Genomic DNA, 23,206 nt, shown 5'->3' with positions numbered 1-23,206 from the left:
AACTGGCTCTTACTCAGCAAAATATTTCCAGCCTGTGCTGCACAAACCATTTTTTTGGATTTATCAGGTACTTAACTGTTGAATGCCTCCCCTATCAGCTGCTGCACTTGCTGAGCTCTCTGCAGGGCTCCTTCTGCTCTGCTGCTGCAGCTCAGGGAGCTCCAGAACACCCTGGTTACATGCCAGAATGGTACCAAGTTTAAAATAGAATTAACACACAGATGCATCAGGATCTGTTAGTCACTCCCTTAACAGCTCTACCACGCCATTAAGAACTGAAGAATCAAATGTGAATTAACTTATTTTAAGAATTCTCTATTAACATAACAAAAATTGTGGTCCCGCTGATATCAACCTCCTTTTACATGAGGAGGTTGATATCACTTTGGTACTACAATTCTCTTCTGCAGAATGCATTATTAAACATTTTTCATCCTCTGTGGAAAAAACCCCCACAACTCCTCATTTTAAACCAGGTTATCTTCTAGTTTATGAAAGATTTCTGTAATATCTCAGCTAAGAGCTGCTGGTATTGAATAAATAAAAATTAATTTCTTTACCTAAAATAATTATTTTTAGCATGTGATGCAACACGGATTTTACCTGCCACTTCTCTGAAGTGCAAATATGATGCCTTTTTCCTGAAAAGGAAGCAGCTTCTTTCTCAGTCTTTCAGGTAGAAAGGACAGCTTAGCATCAACATTTTCTGAATGAGAAGCTTCAAGTGTAGGTGTTTCCTGGAGTGCACTCATGTTGAACCTGAGGGAAACGAAAACAAAAAAAAAAAAAGATGTTTTACCTGCAGGACAGGTCTGCAATGCATTAAAAAATAAAGCTTCATGGAACAATACTAATCATTTCATCTCAAAATATTCAATATCTACACAACTTTTCTCAAGAATTTTTGAGAATTCTCTCTGGAAAGCACAAAATAATGCACATGCTGGAGGAAGAGTCCACCACCTCAGTACCAATAAAATACTCTAAGATGAAGAGGTCAGGATGTATCACTTCCTTTAAAATATGAAATCATTATGTAAGGAAGTTTCCTGTTCATGAATGAAAGTTACTGGCCATTCAAATAGCGCTTGCTCATGGGCATTGAAATGGAACTCTTTTAGCAAATATTTTTCAGAAGAGTTCTAGGAAAAAAAATAGGCTTTTTAACCTTCTGAGGATGGAACTAACAGTCCTCTAAAATTTTTAATTCTAATAATCAAATCAGAAAAAAGAGGAAAATACACCCACTTTGAGGGAAGGGGGAAAAAAAGAATAAAAATTAATAATAATAACAAAAAAATAAGGAATTTTATTTCCCTCAGAAAGAAACAACATCGAACCACATAACTAATCAATAAAAATTCTCATAGTGTGCTTCAGACTAAAAATGTAGATTTTTCATTCATTTTTGTCCAAAGGACAGGGATAGAGAAGAAATATTTTTAACTCTCTTCTAACTTCAGTAGACTTTAAACAACCAACCAAAAGGTTATTAAGCTCAGCAGCAGTGCACTGACTGAACACGAAGAAAGCGGCAAACCTTTACATCAAAACATTACCTAATTATTTTGGATTCAAAGCCTGTGTGAGGAGCTGGATTACCATAGGAACAAGGAACATCAGCCAAAATACAGTTCCTACACTGTCAACAGTATCTCCAGGTTTGAGAGCAAAATCCTGAACATGGTACACTTGGGCTTTTTGATCCTGACTTATTTCTGAAGCAACCCGAAAGAAATCAGAAAAAATGTGTGGGATGAACCATTATATTCACAGGTAGAAATGTGCTGAGCTAGATGATCATTCTCTTCAAGGACCTGCAGGACTAAGGAACCTGCTGTTTTACACTGCTTACAGGGTAAGGCAGACCTGGGGACACTGCAAATGGTTGTTCTATCACAACTCTATTTCCCAACACTCCATCTCCCATATTAGACTAAAATTGAGAAATAACTTCCATGGGATGAGCACAGGGTTGTTACCGGACATTTTCCAAGATCAGTGGGAGATCCCAGTCCCCGAGAGACCCCTCTCCACAGAGCTTATCCCAGTGGCAGCTTGGTCATAGCACGTGAAGCCCCCACCTGTGGTGTGGAGTGGAGATTCCAGAGTGGGATTCACTGACCCCCTGCTCTACACCTCTCATGTGGCCCAGTAAGCCAGGCCCTGTCTTGTTAGACACTTAATATGGTCTTAAAATCAGGGAGTTACAAATTAAAAAGGAATGAACAGACCGCAGCAAATATAAGTTGTGGGGAATTTGCCACATCTGGAAAAAAATAAAAAGGAACTCCCAGTACTGTTGACAACAGTGGGAAAAGGGAGAAGGATAGGGAGAAGGACAGGATCTGAATGTTCTGGAAGTCCACTAACTGTTGCAGAAACATCGAAAAATGAGGATTTTGAAAGATCTGTCACCAGCATTGCCAGTCAGACCAATGACATCCACGCAGGCAAAAAATGAATAAGTGCTTTTTTTCTGGTTATAGGATGAATTACAGGCATGTCTATCAAGATATGCATCACAGACAGTCAGGGGAATGTGAAGAAAGTGCTGTGCATGAGCCTACAGGCAAGTTCCATGACATTCTTATTGTGAAAGAATTGAACTGGAGAACTTCCAGTTCATTCCTGCATTCCTTCTTGGGCATCTATTACCACTCCTGCAATGAAGGGGTGTGTAACCACAGCTGCTTGGATGTACCATTCTGCTGGGCAGTGAGGGAACAGAGTGAATTTAAATTTAAATACTGATCAACACTCAAATTTGAGGCATAAGGGTTGTATTTACCATTGCTGTGGATTCTGTTCTATTTTGTGTTAAATTACTTAGCTGCTAGACAATCTTTTCTAAGAAGCATATTGTTGAAGAGGTATCCTTTGTCCCACATATAAAGCCCTAGGAATGTTATTGCTCATGTATGAAAGCAACAATCCTACCTGGAATCACAGCTAGGGGGGTGTGTGTGTATGCACACACTGCAGGACTTCTGCATAAACATGGTCACAGCACTGCTCTCAAAAACATGGACCTCAGGGGTCTGAGCACCTGCTGCTCCTCACCAGATGAGTGCAAGTGATCCACAGAGCAGGAAGAACTCCATGGCTGGAGAGAGGCTGATGTTGTGCTTCCAACAGCAGGATCAAGGTACAGAAAGCCCAGCTCTCACGTAAGTCTGGTACTATCAGCAGAAAGCCAGGACCTTTCTTCCCTAGACTCCTATCAGGACTGCCCTCGAGGTGCTGAACTACTGAGACAAGCCCAGTGCTGCTCCACATAGTCCTGATGCAGAGCTCTGACTGAAGACCTGGAACATAACCTGTCCAAAGACAAATGGTGACTATTTGATGAGTCACCTTCTGAATGTCAATGAAATAACCAGTTATAGAGAAAGGAAATCCAGACTTCTTTCGCAAACCAGGCATTCTGTGCCATCTGGTTGGAATTGCATTATTGACTATGGCAATTTTTCCTCCCCATTTTTACAAGTGGAATCTTTTGATGTATCTTTAAAGAAACAATATTCTTGTACCCTGGGCCTCTGGAACATTCAGCAGCAGATACAAGTACTGTGATCAGCACCAAGGCTCTCTGATGCATGTCCACCACTGAACTTTTTCTAACAGGAGATGGAAAGCCTCTGGCTTGCCCAAGAGATGCATTTCACAGAACTCGTAAAGCTCCAGTAAACACCCACTTTAGCTCTCAGTTGAGCAAACAGAAATGTTTCAGCTCTAACTGTTGGGAAAGCAACCATAATCCCTTCAATAGTTCTATCACAATATTTTCCAGAGAGTATTTAATTCTTTTAAAAGTTGATTAAGGTACCTCAAGACTGGTGGTGAAAAAACAAACACCAAACATTTCTGGAGAGCCGAGCTTGAACACGAACACTGCAGGATTGGCGGACCCAACAAACCTGTTCAACACTCAGTTCCGTGATTCACCTCCAAAGGAAATTTGTGACTCATTTTCTGTGATAATTTTCTATTCTATAAAAGCAGAGATAATGATACACCTTCTGATCAGCTTTGCTCCATAGCTTGTAGTGAGTGACAATATGAGAAAGAAACAGTAACACAATTAACTTGCTGTTGAACGAGCTCACGACAAGACTCTTTCACTGAGACACTGAATAGGAACAATGCAGCTTTAGAAGCATAAATCTGAATTAGAGAAGGTACATATTAGTCATCAGTACACAGCAATACTACCAGGAAAAACGTTTCTCTATCAGTCATTAACGAGGTTAAAACTGACTTTGGAGATCCATCTTGAAAGGCAGCAACGCAGCAAGCACTAGCTACCAGATATGTATAAAATTTTGTTTAGTTTATTACTAGGTGAATAAGCATAGACCAAGTGATTAATTAGAGAACTGTGGTGAACAATGACTATTATAAAAACATACACAATGACTTTGGCAGTGGTGGTTATTTATGTTTTGTTTTGAGACAGTCAATTGCAGACAGCACTGTGGTAATGTTAAAAAATAAAAATAACCTTTTAAAAAAAAATCTAGTCAGTGTAGCAGAAGACCAGTTTGTATGTTGTTGTCCTACCCACTGCAGTCTCAGCAGATCTCAGGGGAGAGAGTAAGACCAGTGCATATATTCTTTAACTACAATATTTCATTTGTTTCTGTGTCCCCCATTTGTTGTAACATCCATCCTATTGCCCTTCCCGTTTCTCTAGATCACAAGCTCTGGAACTTGCATTTTTCCAGACAAAACAGACCTAAAAGGTTTGGTGTGGAGACCCAGTTTTTCACTCAGAGAGTTCATTCAGCTGCACAGGTTTCACAAGTTAAAAAATCCCAAACAGTATAGTATTTATTCCAGTGTTTCAAAGAAAATCAAGGATGAAACAGCTGAATTGATAAACCAAATAACTATTTATCTAAAATTGCTTATGTATCTCAGCACTAGCTAGTGGTAAATGATCCCAGCTTTCAAAAGCAGGAATGAGGAAGACTCATGGACCTACAGCATGATTCATTCATAAAGCATAAAAACCAGCAAAAATTATGAAGTGGAGGGTTTGTGAACACTAGGATAAATGTAACCATTTGATGAGTCACCATGTGTTTTGTAAAGGTGAGTCTTACCTTTCCAGTCTGCTGAAGTTCTTTTGAAGGGGCTCTACAACAATGTACCTATAGACTATTCGATGCAGTCCAGTTCACACCATTTTTCAATACTAAATTAAAAGAGACTAGGTTTTATAGACATATTTGTGCAGTAATTGTAATGTCCAAGAAAACTTTTGAGAATGTCCCTCGAACTTTTAAGAAAACCTGAAACATGTTTTTTTTTAAATTCAAGCAAGTAGACTGTTCATACATGAGAGAAACAATTTCAGCAATATTTCCAAGAAATGTGCTCCAACTTCTGTTATGTTCAAAGAATCATAACTGATCTGGAAAAGTAAGTAACTACTGATGGATAAGGGCAGTGCAAATACTAGTAAAATGAAATAAAATTTGAAAAAAACCCCCAACCTTGGAAATCTTTCTGCTACTGCTACTGCTACACTGCATTTCACCATAGACTATCATCCTTCTGGAGGTAGCAACTGAAACCCAGTTTGTTGAGGATATTACCCCAGGTGACATGTTTCTGTATTGGAAAGTTGGGTGCAAGACTGATGACAACTTCAAGGACTATTTTAAGTTTTCCAATAGCTGTTTGTCAACACAAGCTGATTACATAATATAAGCCCACTGCTTTTTTTTTTTTATAGGTCACTAAGTATAGCCTTCTAATGCAGCTCAGCAGCAGATGCTTAAAACAAACAAGTCTTTCCATTAAGGGTTTTGCTTCATAAATTTCCACTTGATGGCCTTAACTGCTCCATGACTGTGTGTTTAGTAAAAGTTAATAGGGAATTCCAGGCTCAAAGAACATCACGGGACCTTGGCTGATTGATTAATCAACGATTTCACAGAATCATAGAATTGTCAGGGTTGGAAGGGACTTTTGGAGATCATTCAGTCCAACCCCCCTGCCAAGGCAGGGTCACCTGGAGCAGGTGACACAGGAACACATCCAGGTCGGTTTGGAATGTCTCCAGAGAGGGAGACTCCACAACCCCCCAGTGCTCTGCCAATGTCAAGAAATTCTTCCTCATGTTGAGGTGAAACTTCTTGTTTTAGTTTATGGCCATTGCTCCTCATCCTGTCGCTGGGCTCCACTGAAGAGTCTGGCACTGTTCTCTTGGCATCCGCGTTTGGGATATTTATATGTATTAATGACATCGTCTCTCAGCCTTCTCTTCTCCAGACTAAACAGACCCAGCTCCCGCACTCTCTCCTCATGAGAGAGATGCTCCAGACCCCTCATCATCTTCGTGGCCTTTGCTGGACCCTCTCCAACAGCTCCTTGTCTTTCTTGTCCTGAGGAGCCACCAGCGGGATAATAAAGAACTCAACATCTACCCGAGCCAATAGAACACAGCATTAAAAAGCAAATCAGGCAGAGCACAGAACAGTTTTTCCACAGGCCGGTGTGTCGGGCTTGAGGAAAACAGACACCTCAACACCTGCCTGGAGGCGAGTTTTTTGATTTTACTTACGCAACTCCCCGCAGCTGCAATCGCAGAACTATCTGCGATGAGCCGGCACCGGCAGCACCAGAACACAGCCAGAGGGATCTCCTGGCACAGGCACGGGCTGGAACAGGAGTCAGCGGGCAGCTCGTCCCTGGCTGGCGACACCGATGGAGCCGCCCCGTCCCCCCTCACCTCGCGGGCTCCGCGCTCGAACGGCCGCCGGGAAGTGACGCACGGCCGGGGGGTCACGGACGGGAAGCGTTTTGGGGCCCGGGAACCGCTTTTCCTCGTTTTTTTCTACCTTCCCCATCCCTTCTCCCCTTCCCCCCCCCTCGCTTCCCCGCGAGCGAGTTAAAAATCGTACTCCCGCCCGGAGCTGCCTCGCCCCGGCCGCTGTCCCGCCGGGATTGGAGGAGCGCGGGCGGGCTGAGGGAGCGGGGTGGCGGGAAGGGGGAGCGGGGATGGCGCTGAGGGCCGGGCTGGCCGGGGCTCACCCCGCCGGCTCTCGGCGTAGGTAAAAGCGGTGAGAGCCGGGGCGAGGCGCCAGCACGGCGAGAAGGGGAGAGGGCAAGACCCGACTACAGCTCCCAGCCTGCCCCGCCGCGGTGCGGGAGGGCTGGCGGGGGCACCTGCCGGGGTCAGGGCGCTGCTGCTCTGAATACACAGCACACCCGGCGAGAGGGGAAGGACGCGGGTGAAGGGGGAGCGGCCGGGGCCGGAGGGCGCGATGAGCACAAGGACCCCACGCCGCCACAGCGGCGGGATCGCCCCGTCCGGCCGCGGCCATCAGCGGCGCGCAGCGGGCGGGCCTTGCGGTGCCGGTGCGCGCTTCTCATTGGTTTTCGTGACTGTCCGTCAAGCCGGCGGAGCCCTTCCATTGGTCATTGCGTTCCGGGCGGGCTCTCCCTCGCGTCAGCGCCGAGCGGCACCACTCCGCGGCAGCGCCGGGGGAGGGCGGCGCGCCGCTCATTGGTCCGCGCCGCTGCCCATCATCGGCGTTCCACGCGGCCATTGGCGGCGGCGGCCGCCGGGGGCGGGGTCCCTCTCCCCGCCGCGGCAGCAGCGGCAGCAGCAGGAGGAACCCGGGCGGCGCTCGGCGCTGCGATCGGCGCCCCGCGTGTGTGAGGAGAGGAGCCGCCCGCCGGGCGCCGCGGCCCGGGAGGGAGCAGGGAAGGGGCCGGGAAAGGAGCGCTCCGGCCCGGTGAGGAGCCCGCGGGGCCGCCGGAGAAGGCGCTGCCGCGGGCGGGGGTCGCGGTGCGCTGTAGGAGGGAGCGAGGGCGGGGGGCCGCGGCCGCAGTGCGCAGAGCGGGGGCAGCGCTGAGGGAGCGGGGGCGAGGCCCGGGCGGGGGTCGCGGTCCGGCGGGGCCAACCCGGCCCTTCCCCTGCCCTAATATAGCCAGGACTGGCCGGGGAGCGGCACACAGCGCTGGTCGTGCATTATGGATTTATTATTTTATTTATTTTTTTATTTTTTTATTTCTGCTGCATGTTGGGCAATGCTGCGTGTGGATGTATCTACCATGTTATAATCCAAAGTGTGAGTGGACTCGGGAGCAAACTACGTCACAGGCTGGGTTTTTGCCATCTCTTAATAACGTTTTTAAAATGAGTTTTCAGCACTGGATGGTTTCGCTTTATGAGGAAGACGGGATGAGACAGAAAAAGGAGCGAGGCATCGCTGTTTCTTGCATGGAGCCTAAGAATTATTCAGACTATTCACCTTAAGAGATTTGCACACAACCTACATGTTGGTGGATTTGTGTGATGTCTGTAGAAAGCTGGATTAGGAAGGTGATGGAAAAAAAAACCCTCAGAAGAGTGGTGCACACTTTGCTTAGGGGGCATGGCCAGATGGTCTAACCTACCATAGTGTTTGGTGGTTTGGGGTGGGTTTGTTAATAGTCTTAATTCTTAATTTTGGTACCTACTTCTCATTAACCTGAAGCTGGAGAGAGCTTGTGTGCCCCATTGCAGGACAGGGAATGTGTCGGGTTTTTTTCCCTTGCAGTGTCTTACATTGGCCTTTTTGCATTGAGATATTAAACCTGCAGATTTTAGCGGCGTTGCTTTTTCATGTCTTGTCTTCTATAAGGAGTAATGTCTTTGAGACCTTGTTTTTTTCCTGAACATTAAGGAACAATCTTACAGGGCAGCATGTCTTGTGAATGTTAGATTAGGAGTATGTATTTACTATCGAAGTGAAAGCAACAATGAAATTCGGAAATTATTTTTCAAAATATTCGAACAATTTGCTATTCAGGAGAAACAAATGGCAATGGAAACATGATTTTTTTTTTTGGCAGTCTTCCGTTGGCTTGTTAGAAATTATAACATTGGCATGCACTTAATATTAAGCATTTGTTCCACAGCAAGTACTGTGATGTCAAGTGGTTGAGTTTTTTCTAGGAATTTATAGATTGTACTCCTCAATTTAGAGAAGTCCCAGTGGTAAAGATAATGTCAACACTCGTGTCTTTAAATCTTGGAAGGTGAAAAATGTAGTACTTGTAACTGCATTGCTCAGTCATTTTTTTATTTTACAGACTGTATTTTGCTATCAAGATCAACTACTACTTTTCTTAGGATTGACTAAATACCGGTATTTTTGAGGGGTGTGCAGCATAGTGGGTTAGGTTTGGTAGCAGTTTTCCAGAAAATATGTGTTAGAGGTTTGGGAAGGGTCAGTCGCTCTAATCTGTTGCAGTGGTCCTCTCTTTATATTTTAAATTTTGTATCTCTGTTAAGAGGAATAAAGGAAAATTTGAGGAGACTGCTATTACTACTTTGCTCTTTCTCCTCTTAAGCACAATTCTGTCTATGTCTTTTTTTCTTCTTTTAGCTTATGTTAAGTTTTTGGTTTTCATTTCTTGTCAAGTTTCAATATATTTGCCTTACACCGTAGTCTTACTTATTTTATATTTCTTGCTTAAAGTCTGTCTGTGAAACTGCTTCACACCGTTCCTAGGTCAGGTGCTTTAGGCACAGCTCTGAGTATAACACACAAATTCCACAGTTTTGGGTTCTTTCAGTTGAAAGGTGCTATCACTTTGCTGCAGCAGCCTCTTTTAATTCAAGTCCATGTCTTTCTATCACCATTTTCCCACATTTACTCCTCCTCACAGTTAATTTGACTTTAAGAGATGTAACGCCGTATTTTTTTAAATACAATTATATGTTTAAAGTTTCCAGGTGCTGTATTCCAGGCTTTTAAAAGTAGTTGATACAGTTGCATTTCCGGGGACTCTGGGGAAAATGGGCCTTCTGACACCGTGTTCACAGCGAGTGAGTTGTCAGGTAGTGGGATCGGTATAAACTTTGACTTGGCTGCAATGTAGCATGCAGTGCATTTTTATAAACACATTTTAATATATATTGACAGCATGGCTCAGTTTTGGTGAGCTGAACAACTCAGTGCTCTTTTACCGTCTGCATAAAAATAGCAACAGCTTTGGATGCCCTGATTAGCCAAAGTGTATTAGTTCTGAAATTTTCCGGCACACTCGAGTTCTTGTTTCACAGGTACGAGCAGAGTTAAGAAGCAGCCGATAAATACAAAGTGCTGTAATTCAGGGGTGTGACAGCTGAGGAGCTTTCCATGGGAGTGGGAGAGTATCCTGTAATCCCGGCACCGCTGGGCTCAAGGACTGCAGAAGTGTTGGGAGCCCGGTCAGGCTCTTAGTGGCAGCTTTCCCGGGTCCATCCCACCTGCTAATGGCCAGATAGGAATGACCCAGGGGCTTTTGTTGACGGCTGCATTCCAAGCTGCCCCTTTTAATGATGGAAAGATGAGTCGTTTGGCGAGGCAAGACCTGGATAATAAGGTCATTCACATCGTATTCTTTAGGCAAAAAGGATCTCTGGGAATGCCTTAATGTGGTGCTCACTCCGGATGATGGGAAGCATCTTTACAAGCCCATTAAAGTAGGTTTTGTGTGTTTCTTTCTGTTTCTTCGTTGAGGACTGATGTGCTGTGCACAATGTTAGGAGATTTTTGAAGGTGGTGTTGGGAAGCTCTATTTGTAGGAGATCATAAGTCAGCAACAGATTATGATTGACTATTGTTGGGAAAACGTCACTTTGGGCCTGCCTATAATCTCATTTTGATTTCGTAACTTTTTGAAGGAGCGCTTTAGAGGAAAGAATGTCTGAAACCAGATTTATGGAAGTGCAGCAGCCTTAATTACAGAACAGCCTGCACTGCTACTCTTGGGCATAAATGAGTCCCCTGCAGTTCAGTGTATGTATTATGAGAATCCTGTCAACGTGTCATTTTATGATATGCACTCTTCTCCAATATATAGAATTAAATTTCCAAGAATATTAAATTCGATTATTGTATGTTCGTATCCAGACTGCTGCAGCAAAGTGGGATGGTTGTGGAATGCTTATTCCAGGGTTTCTTTTCTACTCTTTATGTTGGATCTCTGGAAGGGAATGGGCCATTATCTCATAGGGCCATTATTTCTTAGCAGCCACTGATTTCTCCTTAAACATGCTACATTGTTCATCTCTTTTTTCATCTGCTGCTAAGTTGCTGTTCTTTCTCTCTCCTTCCCAACAGCAGTTCTTTTTATTCTTTAATCTGTAACTCAAATTCTTGTATAAAATGGAATTCCATCCTTTATTTAACGCTCATCTCTCTCCTCTACCCCCTCCCCAGGTTCGTTATCCAGTTTGCACTGCAATGTGTGAAAACTCTTTGTCCCACAGTGGATAAAATGGTCTGAAGGCTGAAGCTTGTCAGGGCAAGTGTCCCAAATATCATTAAAACTATGGCTAAACAGCATAGCATAGTTGTTCCTTCATTTTGAAAGCATAGTTTTGGAAAACTTGCCTTACTGGGTCAAAAAATAACCTCTAAAAGGTGTAAATGCAGAAGGTGTTGTTGGATTTGGTTTAACAAAAGTGTGGTGCTGAGTTTTGTGTTTTTCGGTACAAAGGCTGAGGTGTGACAGCTCTCTGTAGGTGTCCAACTAAAGCATTTTAGTTTACATTACTCTGAAGCAGGACATAAACAGATGCACTTCTGGCAAATACCTGCCCTTGTGAAAGAGGCCATCATGGTGTCACAGCCTTGGCTTTTTGTTCACCTGTCACCTCCTCTGGTCTGTTAAATGAGCTGTTATTGGGACGAATTTCCCAACTTTTAGCCGTGTAAGATGTAGGTCTCTTAGTCTGTCAAATTGAAACATGTATTGGGAGACTTGGAGGAGCAGTTTTAACTGGCAGATGGAGGAGATGGTGACTGGAAGTGAGATCAGTGACTTCTTTAGCACAGCTGAATCTGGAAGAGGCTGTTGGTTGTGCAGCTGGGGAGTGAAGTTCAAACCAGTTTGAGTGTTCCTGCCAACAGCAGATTGGGGAGTGTGCTCACAGTGCTTCCCCGTGGCAGAGCTTTGGGCACAAAAACCTCCTGCTGCTGGTGAGTATTCGGAAGCAGTTGCACCATTGACCAGTGCTGGATCCATGAGCAGATTTCCATCTGTTTTCATGTTCTAAGCGAGTTCAGAAGAATTCTGGATGTTCTTGTGGAGATACTGTAGGAGTTCTGAGAGGCATTGGAAAATTGCTGGCCCTTATAACTTAGGCTTTGATCAAAAATTTAGGTTTTGTACCCAAATGCTGCAGTAGCAAAATGAGTAAATCAGTTTGTGGGGAATTCTTGTCCGTGTTATCACAGCGGGATTTGGAACATTTCAATAGCAGGTACAGAAAAAAGCCTTTTTCCTTTAAAGCATTGTTAATCTCCTCAATCTTTTGGATGAAGAGCTACATTTCAGGTTCAATGTGCTCTGTAGGTGTTTGAAGAATAAAATTTGCTGCAAGGATTAGATTCTTTTTCTCCCTTTCTTTTATAATCCATTCCATAACTTTGAGCAAGAACCAAACCCTTGCCAGTTTGTGTCTTCCCTCAGAAGTAGCTCCATTGATTAGCAAAGCTACACACAAGGTCAGTACTGTGACTCAAAATAAGACCTGACTTGCCTTTTTGAGTTGATGGATCCTTATCTTTGTCCACTGGAGGAGTCAGACTATACCTGAACAAAAACTTTTGCCCAATGGCTTTCCAAGGGAAAGCCAAGGGAAACCGATAGATTTTCTTGTGTTGGTGACAATTGGATACTGTGTATCTGCTCACAGTAGTTTTACTGTGAAAATTGACTGTAATGAGTCCTTGATTTTTACTCAAAATGAAGATTACAAATTATTAGTCTCCTAGTTTGGATGTTGTGGTTTCTTCTTTTTAAGTTTTAAGCACATCAGAGTGATCTTTAGTGTATTTTCATGGCAGTAATCTCTCAGATGGATTCTAAGTGTGTTTGGTTGCACATTGCATTATTATCATGGAAAAATAAACTACTCTCTCCAGGGTTTGTAGTTGTACCACAAACTAGTGCCAGTATTGGTTGAGGTGTCATCCTTGTGGTATGGACTGGGAGGAGGAAGAAGACTTCTAGGACTAGAAAGCCATTCAGTTACTTTATGGAAGCTACCATGGGAATGTCTTCTGCTTAGACCTGTGCTCTAACAAGTGGGATATGAATCTTTCACACAAACTGTTGTGTTAATTTATAAGAATGTTATGATTTTCATCCTAATACTTTGTGTGGTAGTGTTTTGTTTCCCTCTGACTTTGAATATTGGTTTCTGGAGAGGAACACCTGTATTTATGTGGGCATCCTTGGTACTGGGAAAAGCAACTGAGTCCACACTGAGCTTATCTAGTAATGGTTTAAATACAGAAGAACCTTCATCCAGGGGAATAAGCAATACCCTGTTTTGAGGAAGATGTCTGAGCTCCAGATGGTACCATTAAACTGAATTCTTAGGACAGTGGTATGAAAAGAATAAATGATGTTACTGGGCTAATGCAGTTATTGCAGTGTCTGATATTCCAGCAGTTGGCTGTCCATCACTGCTGTGATGACATCCCATAGCTGTCCTTAACTTTGTGTTTACTGACACTGCAAAGTTTGATTGGAAAAGCACAAAGAGAGGGAGTCCTTATTAAGACTTGCATATCCAAACAGTAGTGGAAGCTGTCCCAGCTCAGAACACAATCAGCTTTTTATCTGGCCAGTGTTAAAACAGGATTTGTGTGTCCTCCTTGGTCTTAGCAGTGCGAAGGCTTAAAATTTCTGTGTTCCATAAAGATCAAGAAATGTAAATATGTAGGTATTCTTTGAGTTTTGTTTTTTGTTTGTCTGTTTGTTTGTTTGATGTTAATTTTTAATCCTGTTTTCCAGTATGCAATGAAAAATAGGCTAATTTTAAGCAGGAAACAGTTCAGTCCATTTTTGACACATGGAATGATTGGGGATGGGAGACCTCGACAAGATTTTTCAGCTCTGGTCAGACAGTGTGTGAATTCAGCCATGTTTGAGGTCAGTGGTGACAATGTTGACTGAGATCAGAGTGGATCTGATGGGTTCTTAGTTATTTTGTGTCTCCCTGCTCCAGAAAGGCAGCAGAGTGTCCTGCAGCTCGTTCCTGCCCTGGCTGGGTGTGTGTATCTGATGAACTGAGTGGCTCCTGATAGGACAAGTCAGAAAGTCCCCGTGTGTGACGTTACCAGGCTTTCAGCTGTAATGCTGCTCTTAACTTATTAACCTTGGGACTCTGGTGTTTGCAGCACCAGGAGTTGTTCTCTGGATCCATATTTTATTCATGTCTACATATGCTGTAGTTACATGTTCTAATGGCAGCGATTCTAAGACTTTTGGACTCAGAGTGCCTGTGGACTACATACAGGTTAAGTGTAGGCATGACTTCCATAAGGAAGATGGATTCTCACATATGTCTGATAAGCCAGACTCCCATATAAAATGTGGGAGGACATGAAATTGGTTTTAAATTATTCTTTGAAATTTTTGGAAATAAAGTACAAGCGAGTGGACTCGCTCCAGTTTCTTTTGATTGTAAGACAAAATCCTTGCTGATGCTGGGAAGGCTTTGTAACAGGTTGATTGAACAGAAAAGTTTTCAGTTGGTTACCACTGACTCTGGGCCATCCAGGTACCTTGGTACTAAAGAGCAGTAATTATCAGTAAAAAAATAATGGAATGCTTGTGGACAAGGATGCAGCTGAATGCACTGTGCACTGCATGGATGTGCCTGAAGACTGAAAGGAGAGACTCTGTGGGTCATTTAGCTCAGTCCCCCCTTGCTGCAGGAAATCATGCTTTTATAACTGTGTCACGCTCCGTCTTAATGTTAATTAAATTGCCAGCTATCTTCTTTCCTGCTGAACAGCAGTTGTAAAATCTGGTTCTGTGATATCTACTGGCCTTCAGCCTGGCTGACTGTGGAAAACTTAGAGACACATGGTTTTGCGGCAACATTTTCCTCTAGATTAAGTAGCTCTTCTACCCATCTGTTATCTGCTACAGCCACAAGAAATGATGTTTTCCATGCAAGTTTGTACTAGTGCAAATGCCATCTTCCATATAAGGTCTCACCAGGGCTTTATTAGAATGGCATTTATACTTCTGTAGCTTTTCTGAGAATAAATGGAATGGTAGTTACATCTTTAAATTTTAAAGTTTGTTAATCTCCATTTTGTTAATCTCCATCTACTTTATCCATTTCCTTTGTAATGCTACCTATAATTCAAATAGATTAGGCCTACTCCATTTATTTTTTCTAGGAACTATTACTTTGTTAAATAGAGCAGTTTGGCACAATCCCTTCTACACATGTTTTTTTGTCATTTTCCATTGACTTTGGTGCCTTTGATTCATCCTTTCCTTTAAAATTTGTTCAGAAGTCAGGCATACAGTTATTTTTTTCCATATATTTAGTTCTGTGCTTTTCATTCTAACTTCAAATGATCCATCATGCATTTTGTACTGTTGGAAAAAAAATCTCTACTTTTGGGTTTCTGATCTGATGAGAGATTTCTAATTTTCTGCAGTTAGTGGGTATGGTGTCTTCAGCACTTACTTTGTGATTCTTATTTTTCCTTTGAATGCACTCTTTCAGATTCATTTTCAGATGTACTATAGTGGTTTTCCTGTGTACTTTTTCTGTTTCTATGGATAATGAACTTTTTCTTAGCACATTCTGACTCGGAGTGGTAACTTTTGTTTCTGATTTCCAAGGCTTACCTTGTGGTCGATCAGTGTATTTTGGGGTGGGGTTTGTTTTTGGTTTTGTTTGGTTGTCAGTTGTTGTTTGGTTGGGATATTTTTCCCCCTTCCTCTGCATTTATTCTTCCAGCTGAATTTGTGGTTATTCCTTTTAGAGGGCTTTCATTCCTTTCCAGCCTCTTCTCCCTTGTCTTGGTGAGGGAAGTTCCATGGTTATTTTAGAGAAGATTCCTTACGCACATTGTTAAATCCTACTTAACATTCAGCAACTTATTTTAATATATATTAATATAACTATATTGTATGTCTGTATAAGGAAATGATACATCAAGGACAGCCTGATTATCTTCAATCCCTGGATTGTTGTGGCCTAAGACTATGTTAAAGTCCCTGTCCTGAATTGCCTGTAAAGTAAAGCCTTCTGCTCAGAGAAGCGCAGGATCCTAATAATTATTAATGGCTATTTCATTAATTATTAATAAGCCTTTGCTTGAATATTCTGACTACATGAATAATACTCCTAAGGATCCACTCGTTCAGTGGTAGAAGAGGGTTAAAACTTGCTGTCTCTTCAAACCATCCCCTTTCCTTATCCCACGTTTGGTACCACGGGGAATGACTGCGGCACTGACCTTCTGCTCTGCTCACACTTCCAGGATATGTTGGGCACAACTTAATACAGGGTGTAAATAAACACCCTTCAAATGTGAAAAATCTGATTTTCAGAAAGGTTTTTCTTTCCTGTTCTTTCAAGCTCTCAAAACCTTTGTGCCCCCAGAGCTGGCTGTGCTCAGCTGGGGAATGGAGCATTTGGTAGGTGTGTTTTGAAGGTGGGGTTTTTTTCTCCTGTCAAATCTGCAATGGCTTTGAAATCTTTGAGGTATTTTTGAAGAAAACAATGGTGCTTATTTTTAATTTCCCTCATGCCTTTATACTTGTCCATAAAGTAGTTTTCCAGAAACTTTTCAAATAAATCCAGTAAGTTCTAAGGCACGGCACTAGTTTCTCATCTGAACACTGAGTTACAGAGATGCTTCAGAATATAAGCTTCCTGGTGGCAGTATTTGTCCTGTGTTTATACTTTTTTTTTTTAATTAAATTCTTCATTAAGTGTAGTTTTCCTTTTCCCCTCCCCTCCAAAGAGAGAGACAGCAATTGATTTGGGTAAGTTTCTTAAATGCAGAGCCTCTTTTTTCAGTGATTATACCCTCACAAAAGGTTAGTACTTGGTGTAAATGTTGGCATTGCTTCCTTGACTGACCCCTCTGCTGCTTAAGAAGGTGAAATATCTTTACAGGGCATGAGCACCAAAGTGATGCTGTGAGGTTTTTTTAGTTGGGGAAAGGAGGAATCAGCTCCCAGTGTCCCTTGTGCCTTGTTCCAGGCAATGAAGCTGCTGTTCTGCTGATGATCACGTGCTTTCAGAAGTGTTCAAAAGGATGCTCCTTTTGCTCTGGTTTGCCTTGTTGCCAGGATCTCCAGTTCTGAGCTATAGGATCCTGGTTAAACAGCTGTTCCACGAAGCCATCCTGTGAGTGAGGTAGATTGTCTTCTTACCTCCCTCTGACCAGAGGGAGGAACAAAGGAATTTACAGGATTCAGCTGCAATGCAGGGAACTGCTCAGCACTGGGTGTTAAACCTGTTTAGACTGAAGCTGCTGCAGAGGACAGAAGCTCATTTATAAACAATGCAGGAAGACCAGCTGTAAGAACTGGATACTTTAATCCTCTGCGAGTTAAACTGTTCCATTGAACAATTATGGATTCCACAGAAAACTGCTTTAGCTATAACCTGATTCAGGAAGCTTCGCTGACATGGAAGACTTTGATGGTAAAACTTGACCAGATGTCAAATTGCTGTTGTGAGATTTCCCTGGGTGAACTTCAGCTTAAACCCAGTTGTGTCTGGCTGTCTGGGGGGTGTTCACATCTGTCCAGCTGTCACACGTTGTGACAAGACAATTTAATGTGTAACTTATTCCAGGGCTTGTCCTCAAATCAGATACATGAAACAATTGCATGTAGTAAAAAATAAAGTCATGGAATTGTTTTGATTGGAAAAGACCTCTCAGATCATGGAGTCCAACCATTCCCCCAGCACTGCCGAGGCCACCACTAACCCATGTCCCCAGGTGCCACATCTGCATGTCTTTTAAATCCCTCCAGGGATGGTGGCTCCACCAACTTTCCTGGGCAACTGTGCCAGGGTTTCACAACCCTTTCCATGAAGAAAAGTTTCCCTAAATCTCCCGTGGTGCATCGTGAGGCCATTTCCTCTTGTCCTGTTGCTTGTCACTTGGGAGCAGAGCCCGGACTTCCTCCTGTCAGGGAGTTGTAGAGAGTGGAAAGGTCCCTCCTGAGCCTCCTTTTCTCCAGGCTGAGCCCCCTCAGCTGCTCCTCACAGGACTTGTGCTCCAGACCCTTCCCTTCTCTGGACACGCTCCAGCCCCTTGATGTCTTTCTTCTAGTGCAGGGCTTCACGGAGAATTAAAGAGTAGTTATCAAAATGATATCAAATAATGAGATTATCCATCTTTCACTGTGTTTTGGGAACTTCTATTGGTAATATCAGCTGTTTGTAAAACAGCTCTGTAGTTTGTATTTACAAATATTAATGCACAATTATCTAGTGGCATGTGAATTTATATCCAGTACATAGACCATGTTAATCTTAAAAAACTGGGAACTTTGCTTAAAATAACTACAAATCTTACTATTTTGTTGGTATTTGAAACGGAGATCTGTGACAAAAAGCTCCAAAGGTGGGGCAGGTTTTTTTCATATCTTACAGTGTCTCAGGGAACTCACAGGGAGAAACAGTTCAGTCCTAGAATAAGGTAAAATAGTTATTTTCTGTCAAAAAGAAGATTGTTCCAGCTGGCCTTGTCCAGATACTCAAACCATTGCTGATCAGCTGATCAGAGACTTGGTTGGAAAGCCAGGTGATGGAATTTATGTTAGTTAGTATATTGACTTCTCAGAGTTAAAAGTTTTAAATTAACAAAAATCTTGCCACATCTTGCTACCATTGCTTTTGGAATGCAATAATAGACTATCTCTTGACTGTCCATATAAAATATCCTCCCCTAGCATTTTATATCTGGCAAAATCCCTGCTGTGGATGTGCATGATGGGTAAAGCATGTCCAGTTCTTCTCAGTTAGTTCCTTACTTCATAATTGCCAGGATTTGTTCCTGCCCTTCTGGAATTGCTATTGAATCTGTACAAGGAGATAGAAAATTAGATTTAGCTTTGGCTTAGGAAAACTATTTTATAACATTGTGTAACAGTATTTTATGCAAAATAACTGTTTATGCCTCTTTAGGTAGAGGTGTGAGCCTTTGTGTTCAGACCAGTGATCTTGCTTTACATAGCATGTTAAAACAATAAAAAGAGGTGCATGTTTAGAACTCTAATAAATATTCTAGACTAGGTAAGTAGTATTTCCATTTGTGGTGGTGGAATAAGGCTATTGCTTTTCTAAATCTCACCATTCAGGATAACATATAAATAATTCAGTCAGGAGTCGAAGATCTTTGTATATTGCCACCTGCTCATTATTCAGAAATTCTTGTTACAGTCTGCTGTTGCCCTGGCAACATTCTGAAAATTAGTGTTGCATCTATGAAAAAGCTTTTGTTTGTCTAGCAAAGCCCACTATCCGATCTGGATTATTGCAGGCTGCATCTCTAGTGACGACTCCAGGTCCCAGCCCTGGCTGTTTAAAAAATAATGATTTCCTTTTATGTAACATTAATTGAAAATTATCTTTTTTTTTTCTAACTAGTCATAGATGATTAAATATGATGCTGATTTTTGCTTAAAGTCCCTTTAGGGTTTGCTGATGCCATTGCATTATCTGACTGGAGATGCTTGGCTGTGCAGATATGCAAGAAACTAAACCAAAATCACACGTTGACTCCTGGTGTTCTTTGGGACCCCTCTCTGTCTCTCCTCCCTCCTTTCTCCTTCCCTCTGTTGACTTTACATGAAAAGTCAGATCTTGTTTAACCTTAAACACTTTGGGATTTAGAAAGATCTTCCTTTGTGCTTATGAAGTTGACCTGAGACAAATTTGGGGCAGGAGGTAACAGAGTCCTTGAAGCTGCTCGTGCCACAGCTGCCAGAAGTCTCAACTGCAGCGCTCACTTGCTTTAGCTTGGACATGTTTATCTCAGAAGATTTGCTTTTAGAACAAAACCGAGGAGTAAAACTGGTAAGCTGGATTTTATTTTTCCAAGAGAGAAAAATTCATTGAAAAACAACATTAAAAATACCCTGCTTTCCAAACCTTCTCTGTTGTCCTGAAGCAGGGGAAAAGCTCCAACCCTTTGCCTACCCCTCTGACCTGTGTGGTTCAGATCCTCCTTCTGGGTCGTGCTGCCTTTTGTTTGACTCAACCCTAGGGTTCCTCTCATTCCTTTCTGTGTGGGTGGAAGGTAAAACAACCTGCTTTGAGAAAATTTGCTACTCTTGTCTTATTTGACCTGTTAATTTTCATATTATGGGTTCTAGAGAGTAATAAAGACCTCTGGTACGTCAACAAGCTGGAGCCAAACTTCACTCTAGGAACATACAGATTTGTTCAGACTCTTACATCTTCCCTTGTCTAAACTAATGTGCTCCTCACTCTTTTTCCTCTGAGGTACTTGAGTGTTGAAATTAATTAATGAGAAGTTTTGTGATTTCTGAGGGGGTTTCTTTGTGCCTGCAAATTCCAGGCTTTCCAGATGACGGGGGTAATATTGTTATTTTCAAGAACTGGCTGCTTTGGGTTTATAGTGATCTGAAGGGTGTTTAATCCTGGCAACTGCTAACTAGTGACATAGTAAATGTTAAGTTGTGGGGAAGGACAAGGAACAACTGAAGGAAGGGAAAAATGTGGGATTACAACTGAATTGCTCATTCTCTTCTCTTTTCTTGCTTTTGGGCACCTGCCACTGAAGGGCTGTTCCCATGCTCTAGTTTAGAATTTTTGGAATGATAACACAATTTGTTGTGCTACCAAAGCACAGAGTTTTGCAAACATGAGTTAAATATTATTGTTTGGGTTTTTGTTATTTTGGGGGTAGACTTTATATTATTTGGGAACCTGTACTTCAGCTGTCTCTTTGCAGAAAATAACCCTGCCTTCGTATAAACAGTTTCTTACAGTTCCCTCTTCTCATTTTTGTGTTCACAGAACTACTGGTCATTGTGACTTTTCCCTGGAATAGACAAAACCTTGGATTTTTTGGTTGCTTGATAGTGTCTGTACCAAGAATTCCCATATGAATTGCTCCTGGGTGTTGGACAGCATGGCTTCAAAATCAGGACATTCTAAAGAATCAATATTTGCATATCGAAAACCTTGTGGAGACCGTAAAGTTTGGCTTATGGGGAAAAAATTTATTTGGAGAAAAATGGAAAAATATATCCAGGTAGACAACACAAATTTGTTCTGAGTGTTGGTTCTGAGGCAGAGGTTTTAAAGGTTTTCTGTTCAGCAGGTGGGACCTGCATGTGCCTGGCCCACTGTGTCAGTCCCCTCACTGGATCACCTGTGGAGGAGCCCAGAGAAAATTTGTCAGGGGTGTTATTTTGTGTTCGGACAGTTGCTTTTTCATTAGAAACCAAAGCACAATGATCCTTGTGTGGGTGAGAGGATATTGCACATTCTGCTTTCAGGCACTGGGGATGACCTTAAACTCCAAGCTGTCAGTAGCTTAATTTTCTGCTTATCTAATGCCTGGCATTTAGGTGGCACTGTATAAAACAATGTCTAGAACAGTCTGGATTTAAACTGCAGTTCAGGAAAAAGTTAATATCAAGATATGAATGCAGAACCAGACATGCTGTGTTCTTTGGGTTTGCATGAATTTATTGTCTTGAGACTAAATTTAAGTATCTTCATTTTCTTTTATTTTTTGTTGATAATGAAGTAGGTTGAATTGTGGAGAAAATGTGAAAGTCTTGGAAGGGTCATACACTCAGTTTTTAGAAATGAGTTTAAGAGTGAATGAGAATGCTCAACAATAGGAACAGCTGGGGGTGGAAGGACAGAAAGTACAGTGATAAAACATCTGACAAACCGGAGTGACTGATCTTTAGTCTTGCTTTGTGATATATTCACTCCCTGGTTTAGCAAGAGACATTCCTCAGTTGTTTGCTTGGACTGCAGAAGCAAAGCCTTGTTTCATTTATTAAGCAGCAATGGTTTCTGTAGATCTCAAAAATCAGGCAGTGGTTGAGTGTAATCTGAGTGGTTCTTGTTCCAGACCATGGAGATAGGCCAGAGCTTCTACTGGTGGTATTTCTTTTCCCTTTCTTGTGTAGCACAATTATCTAGTGCTCAGAAAATTAGAACTATGGCCTTTTAAAATGTGTTCTGCTGTGCTTTCTAGAGGAAAAGGAAAAGGTTTGGTGGTTTGAGGTTTTTTTGCTTCACTGACCATGACTGTAAGGACCATAATAAAGAAGTGAACAGCTACCTCAGTACTGTAGGATCATTTTCTACTACATTGTGCTTTCTCTTAAGTCTTCTTCACTCCTTGAAGAAAATAAGAGATTAGAGTTGCCTTGTTCAAGAGGTGAAGAACTGGACAGAATGTATCTTCTGGCTTCTTTACCTGGTCCCAAAAACATCCCTTCCACATTTTTGGTAATAGCTTTTATGAATTTTGAGAGATGCCAGGTGTTTGTTTGGTTGTTTTTTCCTTCCCCAAGTCTGGTCATGTGAATGTTGCACCTCTTTAATTATTTAGAATTTCTGTACTCCAGGTAACACCAAAAGTTTACTTATACCCAGAGGTACATTTGATGTTTTTTCTAGTAGATTGCTGTAATGAGTACTCGTAAAGAGATCCTTAATCTGGAATTCTGTGAATCCTGGAAGTATTTTTTTCAGCTTGCTTTTGTACTGTTAGTCCAGACTTTTTAATTATCAGTAAGTTAATCATCAACCACCAGCCCTACAAATTGACCCATCAGGCAGACACTTGTTCATTTGGTGTCCATTGTCCAGAATGTATTTCCATTTAGTCTTTAAGGATACTTTGCACAGTCAGTGTTTTGGGATTGTTTAAATTCCAGTCTTTAGCTTCAAGTCTACTGTATTTAGATCTGGACAACACTTTGTAGTAACCATGGCTAAACGGTGACTAGTTTCTAGGTAGCAGTGAAATTTGTTTCATTTATACTGTTAAGAGTGAGGATATATTTAATTTCTTAGAACAAAAATAAAAGCACCAGAGAAAGCTGTTTATTTTTGCTTCATCACTATACACTGTCTAAACTGAGTTTATGGCTCAAAGGAATGAAATTGCAGTGCTGGAGCATTTCTGCCTTCTTGGAATTGAGAGATTTTTATGTGGATATGAACTAAATACAGAACAAGCATTCATGACCAATCTGGAATTACATCATTTCTTTAAGGGGAGAGATAAATATATTTCTCTTCAATCAAATGTTTAAGACTTAGGAGCAGTTCAGATAAGACCAATCTTGATCAGTCAAGTGGATGGAACTTGGTGTAGTCAGCAGGTGGCTTCATGTAGTACATTGTTATAAGACAGACACTGTTTAAGTG

The 23,206-nt window shown here is 42.0% G+C and overlaps 3 protein-coding genes across 15 annotated transcripts in view; 2 read left to right on the top strand and 1 right to left on the bottom strand.

The window, feature by feature from the left end:
* The window catches only part of ZRANB3 (zinc finger RANBP2-type containing 3), a 44,084-nt gene extending 36,721 nt beyond the window's left edge, over window positions 1-7,363 (bottom strand). Inside the window, exons 1-2 of one of the 2 annotated variants that reach the window (XM_027656280.1) lie at window positions 6,575-7,363; window positions 604-759 (exon numbers count right to left, since the gene is read on the bottom strand). In XM_027656280.1, coding sequence (XP_027512081.1) covers window positions 604-752 — 149 coding nt within the window. In that variant the 5' untranslated portion in view covers window positions 753-759; window positions 6,575-7,363. The remainder of the gene's footprint in view (window positions 1-603; window positions 760-6,574) is intronic. The other variant, XM_027656279.1, reaches the window with a different exon arrangement.
* On the top strand, window positions 7,278-7,871 carry LOC113953267. Its single transcript, XM_027656247.1, has one exon. It carries the CDS (start codon window positions 7,278-7,280, stop codon window positions 7,869-7,871), a length of 594 nt encoding a protein of 197 aa, XP_027512048.1.
* R3HDM1 (R3H domain containing 1) overlaps window positions 7,635-23,206 on the top strand; it is a 77,239-nt gene continuing 61,667 nt past the window's right edge. For 11 of the 12 annotated variants that reach the window (XM_027656179.1, XM_027656176.1, XM_027656177.1 and 8 more), the window contains exon 1: window positions 7,635-7,751. The gene's annotated coding sequence lies outside the window, so the exon portion shown is untranslated. The remainder of the gene's footprint in view (window positions 7,752-23,206) is intronic. The other variant, XM_027656185.1, reaches the window with a different exon arrangement.

This window comes from Corapipo altera, unplaced genomic scaffold (genome assembly GCF_003945725.1).
Source record: "Corapipo altera isolate COAL_440 unplaced genomic scaffold, ASM394572v1 68, whole genome shotgun sequence".
Classification (NCBI taxonomy): Eukaryota; Metazoa; Chordata; class Aves; order Passeriformes; family Pipridae; genus Corapipo; species Corapipo altera.
This window is presented reverse-complemented; position numbering and strand designations above follow the sequence as displayed.

Excerpts from the sequence above, each read along its gene's own strand:
- LOC113953267 (XM_027656247.1), top strand. The coding sequence starts at position 7,278 with ATGAGCACAAGGACCCCACGCCGCCACAGCGGCGGGATCGCCCCGTCC.